This window comes from Pundamilia nyererei, unplaced genomic scaffold, assembly GCF_000239375.1.
Source record: "Pundamilia nyererei isolate P.nyererei 1_Seehausen unplaced genomic scaffold, PunNye1.0 scaffold00075, whole genome shotgun sequence".
NCBI lineage: Eukaryota > Metazoa > Chordata > Actinopteri > Cichliformes > Cichlidae > Pundamilia > Pundamilia nyererei.
Genome location: NW_005187476.1, coordinates 330,986 through 344,243, shown reverse-complemented (window position 1 = coordinate 344,243; position 13,258 = coordinate 330,986). Strand labels below are relative to the sequence as shown.

Below are 13,258 nucleotides of genomic sequence, written 5' to 3'. Positions count from 1 at the left end.
TTTATGACAGTATGTTTGCACTGAAGCACCGCAGCAATTTCCTAATGTTGTAAACCTGCTCAACATCTGGCAATAAAACCCTTTCTGATTCTGATTCTGAAACTGCCTTCAGTTTAGAAGACTGTGTGATCAGAAGTTTGATGCAAACATCCAGAAAGCGTCAGTCATCATAAAATGCTGCAATAAATGGGCAACCTGCAGTATTCAATGGGAGAAACCTAATAATTATGAATTGCAATAGTCAAGCCTAGAAATAATAAATACATGAAATAATTTTTCAGCATCACTCTGAGACTGTTTCTAATTTTAGAGATATAAGCATTGAAGGACATATCCTGGTCGAAAATGTGTGGCCAGCATCTGGTTAGACACCATGTTATGGATGTGTAGCTTATGTATGACCACCAGTTTGCTATACTGGTTTAAAAAGCACAGCTAAAGCCAGTCTAAATGGCTGGGTTTGGGCACATTTATGACTTACATATAACACAACACTCCTTATGAACTAGCTTAAGATTCACTTAATCTCATTGAGGGGTGATGTGCACATTTTCAGGTTAAATAAATCTCTCATTTACAAACATCTTCTTGATTTTGCTCCAGATTTTTGGTCTGGTTTATTCTTTCTGCTTTAGTTATTCTTGAAATGCGTCTCAAACGGCACCAGATTCCCTTTGTGGAACACTGAGTTGATTGGGGATAATATAGTGAGGCATACACATGTGCACATAAAAGTCCTGCCTGCAATCCACACTGCTTATCGGGGTAATATCAGTGCAATGAAATCCAAAGAACTCTCTGCAGATCTGTGTGGTTACACTGTGGTGAGGCAGAGATCAGACCAAGGGTAGAAAATCATTTCTAAAGGTTTGAGTGTTCTGGGGAGAATATGGTCTAAATATTTATGAAATGGAAGACATTTGAAACCATCTGGACCTTTCCGAGAGTTGGCTGTTGGGACAAGCTGAGTAAACAAGCAAGTAGAAAGTTGACCAAGAAATCAGCCTGCCAAAAGGATGAGCATCCCAACAGCTCGCTGTCAGTCACTTTTACAGCAGTCAGACAGAAGCAAGTTTTAGTCTCTCAGAAATTGTCAGACTGCTTTCAGTTAGTAGTTCATACTTTCCATCCAGTTTGGTAACACTTGAAAGGGAGATTGGGATAATAATAATAATAATAATAGATTGCATTTATATAGCGCTTTTCAAGGCACCCAAAGCGCTTTACAATTCCACTATTCATTCACTCTCACATTCACACACTGGTGGAGGCAGCTACAGTCTTAGCCACAGCTGCCCTGGGACAGATTGACAGAAGCGAGGCTGCCATATCGCGCCATCGGCCCCTCTGGCCAACACCAGTAGGCGGTAGGGTAAAGTGTCTTGCCCAAGGACACAACGACCGGGACAGAGAACCTTACAGTATGTTAATAAAATCTATGCATGTAAACTTCACACAGAAAGGCTCCAGCTTTTCAGCTGGCCAGCTGTTTAAAAGCAGGAACCTTCTTGGTGTGGGATGACAGTGGGATAACCATTGCGCCACTGTGTGTGGATTCTCTCAGACATACATGTAAGGTTAACAGGTGATTCTTTCACCACCCATGACTCAGAATTGGATGAGTGGTTTAAAAGATGGATAATATGGTTACTGGAACCCTGTAGATTTCAGTGGTTGGTGCTATTTCCCCACAGTAAGAGGGCTCTGAAACTGAGCCCTCCTGAGGATTTTATTTGTACAGACTTTCGATGTTTTCAAACTGTGACTAAATGGGTTTTCTCCAGGTGCTCTGGTTTCCTCTCACAGTCCAAAAACATGTCTGTTAGGTTGGTTGATTATTCTAACTTGTGTGCATGTCACTGGTAATTTAAAGCACACTGATGACTATTAAGCAAGATAACTTCTGTATAAATGTCAGTCCATTTCAATAGTATTGACGTCCTACTCATACAACAAGTCAATTGATTGTATTGTATTGTATGGCTTGTGGTGTAACAACTAAATTAATGTTAGCTGGCACTGATTAAAAAAATAATGACATTTAGCAAATGTCCCCTTAAGTGACAGCAAAATATCCTGAAATAGTTTCACAATTAAAACAAATACTTTGGTGTTTAGGATGAAAGGAAGGAAGGATCCATGTCAGTGCTTTTCCCCACTATCGCTGAATAAATAAGGCCACAAACCTGTGTAAGTGTATTCTTTTTTTGTTTGTTTGTTAAACCTTTTCCCTTTAATAAGGAAAAATAAGGACATTTGGTACAAAAATATGGACCAGATTCACCGGCGCTTGTTAAGTACACCCCTTCAACTGTTTATGAACAAAAATATCTAATCGACCAATCGCATGGCAGCAATTCAATACATTTAAGCCTACTGGAAATAATTGGTGTAGCTGTGGTGAGATGTATTTAACCACGCATGTGGTACATGTTATTTCTGTAAGCTAATAACCAAGCAGATAACATCACAACCTATTTGGGATTTTATGAAGTCATATTTTAATCTAAATTTGTTACTACAAACTACATTAAACGGGTAGTTGGAAAAAATATGTTGGGGGGGAAAAGTCCTTGTTTCCAGACCTCCGTTCTCATTTTAAAAATAACAAAGCACCTTTTCTTAAATAATGAGATTTGTTTTCTCAAATGACGTTGTAAAGCACTTTGTCAAGCTGAAGTTTTTCTTTATTTCTTTGACCTTTACTGTAAATTGAAGACGCAGAACATAAAGTTCAATACTTATAAAAAAAATACTACAATTAAATTCAAGGGAAAAATGTCAGGAGAAGAAAGAAAACCAAAAACATAATAACCTCGTTTTCTTAATTCCAAAGCACCTTTTCCTAAACAGAGGAACTTCCTCCAAAGGAAGCAGCAAAGCAAACCACATTGTCAAGCTGAAGTAATCTGGTGACAGAGCAACATACGGGAGGAAAAAGTCATAAAAAATTCTATGTAAGAAATCAAATTTAAGATTTAAGAAAAAAAACCCACAAAAAATGACCATTATCATTTTAAAAAAGTATTTACAAAATCGTAAATGCTTTTTGGAGGAAAAAAGGTTTTGCGTCGGTAAATGTACACTTACGTTAAAACTGCAAGAACTACAAAGACTTCAGTTACAACCTTTTCATTAGTTACAACCTTCGTGCAAGGACAGCTCAAAGCCACTTTCTCGTGCGGGTTTCAAAGGCTTCAGGCTGACGTGAGTACGTGTGTTTATATTTTGGTGAGTGACGTTTCACGACAGCTTCGCCGCCCCAACAGTGCATTCTGGGTTCAACTCAAGATGGCTGCGCCCTTGCAGAAGTGCTGAAGAAGTGCCTCTTCGGAGAAATTCCCGGAATTATTTGAGATTTCCTCGAAGACCGTCGCTCGGAGCCGACTACCAGGGCCGCTGGTACGTAGAAGGAGTCCACGCGAGCCCAGTCATTGATAAGTGCGGCCGCCGTTACGTGTGGCTGTGGCAGACTGTCCGTGTGAAGATGGGCCTCGCCTGCAGCCCCTTCCCATAGCGAAGAGCCGTGGGGAGAGGAGCCGCAGATTCCCCTGCAAACACGCGCCCGTGCAGCTCGGATTTGACGGCTTTGACTTACTCTACAGGCTCTGGACGCTGCCCTACAATTTGCTGACCAGGATTGTGTGTGCGACCGTGTCTGTCATTGTCCGGAGAAGGAGAGCTTCCACAGCCCGGGCTGATAATCCCACCGCACCAAGGTCTGCACCTGCACGCTTCGCTGACACTCTAGGTGCCTTTTCTGCACATTTGATCGGTCTCCTTATCTCTGTCACGCGTGTGTGGTTCAGAGACTCGCTTTAAAAAGGCTTTAAGTGAATATTACTGGCCTCGGTGCAGTCTGACACCTGACAGCAGAGCTGTTACATTAGCCGCGCTAGTTTAGCTTAGCTAGCTGGACTGGACTGAGCCTGCTGCTCGCCAGCATCCGTGCAGCCAAGTTTAACACAGCTGGGCCGTTTTTAGCACGAATGCAGAGGCAGTAAAGATAAAAACCCATCGACCTCCTGTCCCGTGGCTCCAGCTGTAGAGCTGAAACATCTCTACAGCTGTTGCTTTGCTACAGAGTCAGGCAGCTAGCCTGTTCAAATAAAGTGGAGGAAGCCAGATGTGAGTGTGTTTGGTTTCAGTTGCTGTTGTGGGTTTCATTCAAACAGGATTCACAGCAGCAGATTCACACGGCATAAAAATGACTCATAACCACCATCCCATGACTTAAAGGGCATAAAGTGGAAAAGTCAGCTGCCAGTGTTGATAATCAGATTATTATCTGAGTGTAGAAACAGTCTGCTTGGTATAGCCCATAACAACAGTACAAGGAGGGATGGAGCTGTTCTTACTTTATCGGACAGTAGCAGGTACTCTGGCTTCTTCCCACAATGCTTGTTAAGTGTTTTAGTAATTATAAATTGACTGTGTTAGCCCTGCTTTCTAATGCCAGCTTGGATAAACCCTCACCAATCCTGTATAGGAAGCATTTAAGAGGACGGAACTTTATCAGATGATTGGTGATCCATATTGACAAAGCAGACTTTGGCCCAAAAGAAATGGCTTGTATCTGTGATGATAGCATGGCCAAGAGGGACAAACATATGCAATAATGTACAAACAGGGACGGCTGCCTCTCAGGTCACGTCTTCATCCTGTAGAACTTCAACAGCTGCACAAAGAGACGTGGATCGAAGTCATGATGCTTAATTTCTTTATACTTGTGCTAAGATAATATAATGAAACGTTTTATTACTGAAAAAGGAAGCAAAAGTTCTTTTACATGTTGTTTAAACACTGAAGATGTTTGAATGAATAAATTCATCTAAATCTGGATCTAAGTCTCGAGCTCTCTGAACAGGCCTCCTGCAGTTATCTGACAGTGCGCTTTTATTGCTGTTTAAATTTTCCTATGAATATCTCAGTTGGTAACCAAAAATGTATTTAGGATTGCTTACATCTATTGTGTATATATTCTGTTTTTACTTTCTTTCTTTATTATTTATCATCCATTACTTAATAAAATAGCTGCACAGTAGCACATTTGGCTGCATCTGGACTGGAAATGTCTCCAAATTATGTTTTAAGATTTTTATTTATTTATTTTTGAGACTAGTGTCAATATCGACTATATGCAGCAATTAAATGGCTAAAGTGAGCCTGCCAATCTTTTTGTGGATACTCAGTAGCTACAGCCAAAGACACTTCAAAATCAAACCAGTGACATTAACATGAGCGCTCTCCCAGCAGGGCCCTGATGAAAATGGACTCAGACTTGCTTCATTCACCGGCTGTGGGCCTCGCTGAGGAAGAGGAGGCCGATATGAATGACTGGAAACTTCCCTTGGCCTTCATGAAGAAGAGGCACTCAGAGAAGATTGAGGGCTCCAAGGCCCTGGCGCAGAGCTGGCGGATGAAGGACAGGGTAATTTCTCTTCTCATCCATGTACAGGAGTAAATCAAGAGCCTGAGGATGTTTCCTGTGTGAGCTCTGCTTTGAGGTCACAGAGGCTGTTTTTCCTTTTATCTCAGCTCATAGCGACTTGTATAGCTGCATTTTCATGCTCATATATCTGATGGGACTGTTAGTTTTAAGCAGGAACCAATACAACAGGAAATCTAAGATTGTTGATTTAGTTTAATGAGTTTTGATGCTTTAGATGTAGCTTTAGAAAGACTGTTATTTTTAAAAGATAAATATTATAGTATTATTATTTTTTCCCTCTAATCAGCAGTTCCCACAAAAAGATCAAACTCTGATATCATCTTTCATGTAACGTATTGATTGAGCATTAATTTTTATCCTAGAAGGATTTCTTGTGGTTTGTAACTACAGCAGAAAATTCCTACTTTATAGGACAGGGTGGGTCAAATGGTTATCCACGGGGCCAGTTCTCAAAAATTCAACTCATTAAAAAGACAAATCAAACTCCTTGATGCTACACGCTGTGCTTCAAGAGCTTATCAGTCTTTAAACAGCAGCAAATCACTGGCTACCCTCGTCTCTATTACTCTGCCAATTCATTTCATTCTGCTTGATTACCAGCTACCAATGCTACGCTTTCAGGGGGAACCTCAAAGGGTTTCCCACATGAATGGTCACCGTGTGTTTCAGCTCCCATAAAGCTGCCGTTTGATCCACTGCAGTGCTACCAACCTGATTATTTTATCGCCTCACGGCTACAGAGCACTGCCATTATAATGATGGCAAATGTCACTTAGTTGTACATAACCCTCAGAAACTCTGCACCGATTGTAGAAATTCACCCAGATGAAAATTTAAAACTTCGCTGCTGTTAGGACATGAGTTGAATTACTCCGCAGTGCCCGCTGAGGTGTCAAGCTGCAGGGAAATGAAGGCATCATTAAATGTGGAGCTGCTATTGATTTAAAAGAGGTAATATGGGCTAGCTGAAATGGGCATTCCTATCAGGAAGTCATGCTAAATCAACCGTGTTAAATCTTTCATTGCTCAGAGCATTTTCAGGCCCTCCGTCCTCATTTGTAAACTTGGAAGAAGAATGTGTCCTTTCACATGTCTGGTCTACGAGAGCTTTATTTGTGTGTCTTATGCAGAACAGAATTTAGCTTTGAATTTGACTGTAGCCTGGGGATTGGGGAATTCAGAATGCATTTGAATGTTTTTTTTTATTTTCTGAAAAACATGATTAAGATATCAATGTCGATTGTACGCAGTATGTGAAAGGTGGTTGAAGCCATTTTGAAGTCATCTTCTGGTTCGTAGATTGGTTGTCCATTTTTGTTTCCTTTTGAGCAAGAAGTGACCGTATGTAGATGAGACAGCAAGTACTAAGTTGCTGGCTCAGCCTAGATACACAGATACCTGCTAATTTGTTTTTAAATCATCAGTTCTAGAAGAACCACTATTTAATCAACTGAAGTGGAAGAGCAGATTGCTTGGAAGCTTTGTACCACATGGAATCCCATGTTATTTGTCAGATAATTTCATTAAACATACTCTGGGCACAACAGCACAGTTATGGTTGAGAGGTCAATGACTCTGGTTAGGTGAGGTGAATCCTAGCAGATGCTCACTGGCGACCTGCTGAAAAAAACTGTTGTAATTGTCTCCATGTAGGTTGTAACAATTTTGTAACAATTTTTATAACTTGATACTGAACCATGTATTTAATGCTGTAAAGTTGTGTTAATATGGGAGTCTAGGCAGATTGGCTCACTTTTGGACCAGGCCTCAAGTGGCCATTAGTAGAATTGCAATTTCTGGCAGTTGGCGTCAGGTCAGTGAAGGTGAAGCATAGCAGGCAGCTATCAACTACACCCGCCTGTGTCGGCACTCGCAGAGCACACTCAAAGCACACGCAAAACTGAAATTCGTGTGTGTCAGAAATCGTAATCTTGTCAGAAGTGACATGAACATGAATGCTAACATTTTAAAAGGCAGCAGAAACAGCAAATCCTCTGCTGTGGACACATTGAGAAAACGTGGTGTTGAATACACCACCATTTCCATTATAATAAAAATAAAATGGTCCAGCGCAGCGAGACCGGACAGACACCTAACTTTAAGTCCTGCTGCTGATTGCTGCTAGTGTACATTAGAGCAGAATCATAAAGGACACAGATGAGGCTGTAGTGCTTCTTAGGTTCATTTTACCAGTGAGTTTTGCATTCGTCAGAATTTTTATCTAGTTGATTGATGATGATGATGGTGATGGAGTTCTGATAATGTGGAGTGCTTTAGTAGAAACCCTTTAATGACATGAAGGTTTAGACCTGCAGCTTCACATACTTTGGCCTCTGGTAGTTGAGACCACATGTAGTGCTTTGGCTGATTTGAGGTGACTGACAGTATCGATAGGAGTTTGCTTAGAGAACAAGTTGGTCAGCAAAAAGTTAAGGCTGGCAACAGAGGCATGCCGTGAGAAGGCTTTTAAAAAAACTCTTTCTGCACTTTGGGGAAGAAAGTTCATGATTTAGTTCAATTTTAATAACATTGTGTTAAATGTCTGGGCATTTTACATCTTAAAATCAAGACCAAAGCGTATTATAGAGAAGAAAAAGGCAAATGACTCTAACAGAGGTCAGTCAGAGGTCTTGTTCTGTGAGACACATTGAGTTGACTCGGTATGGTGACAGGTAACCTGCACTATTACTAGGCTTATTGGTTCAAATTGTGTGTTTAGTCCGCTGTTGGGTCAGTCAGAGCTTTTGAGTCATCTGTGTGTTTGCAGTCATCTGCAGCCACTCGGAGCAAAGCAGGATTGTGTGTACAGCTGCTGAACCTACCAAGTAGAATCACGATAACAGCTATCAGATATCCTGTAAGAACGCTTGTACAGTACAGGGCAAAGTCAGGTGACGAGCAGCTGACTTTAACTAATAAAGCGCCATGTCATTTTTGATCAGAAAGCATGTCGTGGTAGTAGTTAGGTTGGTGGAAGGATCACATTTCTTTTATCGAGCTGTCAGACCTGAAGTCGAGCATTTAGTCTGACCGAGCGTTAATGAGCGGGGTTAGGTTTGCAGTGGGTTTTTTCTTTCTTTTTTTTTTCAGGGGTTTGACTCCCATCGATAAACTGAAAAACCTAAACTAGTGCTGTCAGCACTTTCATATCTATTTTTGTCCCTCCCCTCCCCCACAGTGAACAGAGAGCATGAAACCTTTATCTTGATGGCACAAAAACCTGAACATCCACCTGTAGAGATAATGGATTGCAGTGCAGGGCGTTATTGATTCTCAGGATGTACACTTATTTTTAGCCCAATAGTTTCCAAACATCAGCTGACACTGACCATTTTAACAGATGTCACACTTGGTATGACTGTATTAAGAATCAGCATTTTAAACAAAATAGTGCTTCATATTTGCTGACTGCGTTTTGACTTGATTAGCTTTCAAGTGACTGAATAGTTGTTACGCTAGCTTTAGCTTGCAGTGTCTGCACTCATTTATTTTTGAGAACCTTCTAAAGCAGGGGTGCCCAATCCCGGTCCTCGAGAGCTACCGTCCTGCAGCTTTTAGATGCATCCCTACTCCAACACAGCTGAATCAAATGGTTTGATCTCTTTAGCATGCCATCATGTTTGGCAAAGGCCTGATAACAAGCCATTCATTTGATTCAGCTGTGTTGGAGTAGGGATGCATCTAAAAGCTGCAGGATAGTAGCTCTCGAGGACTGGGATTGGGCAGCCCTGTTCTAAAGGCTTGAGCCATCTTTGGCTTTGCATGGAGTTTTTGTGTTCTTGGGCTTTTTTTTTCTTGTTTCATACTACCAGTCTTCTAAAATCATTAGCAGCTGGCTCCATTTTGGATTCACATACAATTCTCTAATTTATTAAGTTGCACTATCAATCAATTAATTGACTTTTTTTTTATTAGTAAAGACCACAAAATATTCCCAGTACCTCTGGGGTTTTCAACGTGTGCAGAGCCACAGAAGATGGGATGATTACCATCAGGTGAAAAATATGAAGTGGGGATGATTTAAAAACAGAATGATGATGCTGCTGTGCTAACCTTTAACAGGTTCTCCTTGAATTTTCTCAAATTGGGTGGATTACAGAGTACACACTTTTTTTGTTTTTGAAGCAGAGAGCCACTGAGTTTGATTGCAAGCTAAATGACACAATGGCTAAATATTTATTCTGGAACATCTGAATCTTTGATAATATTACTGAGTTAGTCATTTGCTTTGGTAAATTTTGTTGTTGAAAGGCAATTCTTTCACTCCAGGTTTTCTTCAAAAACTTCCTTTCCTTAAATTCTCTCTTCCTTAAACACCTCATGTCACGACGCTGCCACCACTACACTGCAGGGATTTGACAGCTTGTGAGCTTTGCCCCGCTGCCTACCGTCCTTCCCAAAGAGACTTCTATTTTCTTTTGCATTTATATTAAAACATGTAATGGCATCAGGGCTTTAAATATTGTTTTGAATGATAGATAAACTGTCTCAAAGCAGCATGAAACTTGAGCTGTCATGCATGCACAGGAACTTTTCGCTTCCTACCTGTCATGCTTCACAATCCCTTGTTGAGCTGTAAGCGGTTTGACGTTAGACTGGTTGATGCAAACTTGTCCTCTTATAGTGTAACAGTTTCTTCGTAAACGCTGACGAAACCCTGCCCCGACTCGATAGCCTGTTTGTCACAGAAATGGCCTCATTGTGCTTGTTTTTAGGACTGGTTCAGGTTGTTGGGCATGAAGGCAGATCAGCATTAATTTTACAGCTAAACAGGATATGTACAGCATCATCAGCGGGTGGGTGAGAAGTTCATATCGACCCCTTTACACATCATTCTGGATACAGTGTTTAACAAACTTATTAGACTGCCTGTCATAAAAACAAGACGACAAATATTTTAGAAATCTGTCAAAAACTTGTTTAGAATCTAAAAAAATATGGAAAATACATTTATACACCCAATTTCAGCCATCAGACTGCACTTTACAGAAGTCGCATTAGACGCATTAGTAGAAACAACACTTAATTTGATCCTATCTTGCCTGTCAGTTTCTGCATAAAGATGAAAAGGCCAAACCTTCCAGTGTTAAAAATTAAAAATATTGAACTCTATTTTGTAGTGCTGCACGATTAATCGGTAGAAAATCGTGATCTCGACTCATACTTATGTGCGATCTCATTTCCAAATGACAACGATTTTAAAAAAAAGAGAAAAAAGACGACGATTGTACCGCATTTTGATCCGGGACGTAATCTGCATGAAAACAAGCGCTCACTCTTCCTGCTCAACAAATGACAAGGGCGGAGCCTTATACCACGTGATACAGAAGCTGGCTGCTAAAATTGGCAGGGAAAAAACAACGGAGAGCACGTCAGGGATGACGAGAAAGTGACAGGCGAAAATCCGTCCCGGTCAACCACCCAAACATCAATAACGGGAACCTTATACAGCGCTTCCCTATACACGTCGAACTCCCGCAGGCACAAAGAAATTACGGAGGCTATTACTTATCACCTGACCAAAGATATGGCTCCATCAACACTGTGCAAAACGAGGGATTTAGGAAAATGATCAACACCCTACACAAACGCTACACAGTGCCGTCCCGCAACTATTTTTCTATTGTTGCACTACCGGCTCTATACACGCAGCATCGAGCAACGGTGGAGACGGAATTTCAAGCAGTACAACATTTTGCGGCAACAACAAAACATGAGACATTTGTTGTTTTTATGTTCAGTCTCAACTGTTACGAAGTTGATGTGCAGTTAATAAGTGCAATAAATATTTATACTGGAAAAGAAAATCGTGAGAGAATCGTGATCTCAATTCTAAGCCAAAAAACCGTGATTCTCATTTTATGCAAAATCGTGCAGCCCTACTATTTTGCTCATAATGCAATACACTGTTAGCACAGTGTAGGGAGGTAGTTTGATTTTGTACTTGTGCATTTTTATTTTCCCTTGTGTTTTTTTATTACTGCTGATCAAAAGACAAAAGCAAAGCTACACCAGCTGGAAAGAGCTGGTTTCCCTGTCTTTCATGTAGTTTTTTACATCTTATATCAAACCCAGAATGTGACTCGTCCTTCGACATGTCTGTGGACATCAGATTTTGGAGATACAAGTGAAGTGTGGCTTCATTTTTCACTGATTTTCCTCCATGATGGTGTGACAGCGTTTTAAAATTGTCAGCAATGAGTTTTTTGTTACTTTGTTGTAGTGACAAAAAATTGTTGTTGTAACATTTAGTCAAAGCAGAATATTGAATTGTTGTAGCAACTTTTCAAAAAAAAAAAAAGGCCTGAGGTTTTGTTTTTTTTTTTCTTTCTTTTCCCCGTCTAAGATTTTAATGGACTTATCGGGCAGTTTAGCGACCTTTTTGTTTTGGATTTACACATGGCTCAAGGCAATCTTTTCTTTTTTTCAGGACTCTGATCACCAAATTAAATATGTTTTCTAGGAATTCATCATTATATGGCAGGGAGTATGGGAGTAATGCTTGGTTTTTATAGCTTTGTGGTTTGTATTGGTTGGTGAATGACCTATAACACACGTTTCTCTGACTATTGGTCACACACATACGATTCAATTAAATATGTCTCCTTTCTTTCCCTGCTGGTTTCCAGACATGGTGCGTTTTTCAGCTTAACGATAATGAAATCAATAAGTCATCAATATCCAAGCTCATAACAATAATAATAATGTGGAAACGAGACAGGTGGGCTGTGCTGGTTTTACTTCTGCTTCATTAGTTGAATTCAATCAATGCGTGCAGTTCATTAGGGAGCATATAGACTTTTAGCTACCGAGCCATGAAAACAGAATGTATTTGCAAGGTGCTAAAAAGAATTGCACGCTAACGATTTTACGTTGATTAAAACAGCGACTTTGCTTAAATATCTGCAAATTCCATTAAACTGCTAGCTCCAAATTAAATACCAGTTGGTTAACAACGTCCCGACTTGTCAGGAGCAGAATATTAACGCTGTCAGGAAAGAACAGAAGTTTTTTTTTTTTTTTGATGAGGTTACACTCTTTTTTTTTTGACACTTCCAATAAATTCAAAAACAGTATTGCATTGATATGAGTGCATCTCCATTCCACCATCTTGTGTTTCCTCTTTATGTTACTGTAATTAGTGCAGAGATAATGGTGATGTTTTCATTTGCCATGAAGACTGATGAACTGTATCAGTCATTCTCTTGTGGTTGAGATGGATGTAGAAGGTTTGGCAAGTAAACAGTGTGATGTGGGATATTGTCTTGGCTTTCTGTCTGGTAGGAAATAGCATCAGCCTTGTTCAATAGAACTAATGTCAAAATACCAAATAAGTTTATTAAACTATGCCAAAATCTTTTTTTAGTGCTCTGAGTGCTGAAGTAGAGTAGAAAAGCGCTACATAAGCACCAGATCACTTTTCACACATAAATGCAGCTATCCGGTCTTTAAGTGATGATGTGATGAATCCTGCTTCCGGGTCCAAACTACTCTGCGTTTAATAAGGTTGTTGCGTTTTTAACTTGTTTCAATGCTTTGTGTCTTGTTCTATTTAATCTCAACTCAGTGATCCCGCAGTGTTCGTTTGACTTTAGGACCTGAAGCGTAGTTTGGGCCCAGACACGGCTAGTGACGTCAGTAGGGATGGGTACCGGTATCCAGTGCCATTATGGCAAACAGTAGTAACCAGAAAAGCAGCGCACATTTTGGTGCTTTATTTCGGTGCTTTTTTTTCCTGAGATGTCATACACTTTGGATTCTAGCCAATCATTTTACCTTTGCAAGGATAGTAGGCGGGGCCAGGTA

At 40.3% G+C, this 13,258-nt stretch overlaps 1 protein-coding gene across 4 annotated transcripts in view; it reads left to right on the top strand.

Annotated features, from left to right (window-relative positions):
* Positions 1-3,202: 3,202 nt before the first annotated feature.
* Positions 3,203-13,258, top strand: part of rptor (regulatory associated protein of MTOR, complex 1) — a 185,665-nt gene continuing 175,609 nt past the window's right edge. For all 4 annotated transcript variants that reach the window (XM_005737332.2, XM_005737331.2, XM_013911928.1 and 1 more), the window contains exons 1-2: positions 3,203-3,719; positions 5,257-5,431. In XM_005737332.2, the coding sequence (XP_005737389.1) occupies positions 5,264-5,431 (168 nt within the window). In that variant the 5' untranslated portion in view covers positions 3,203-3,719; positions 5,257-5,263. The remainder of the gene's footprint in view (positions 3,720-5,256; positions 5,432-13,258) is intronic.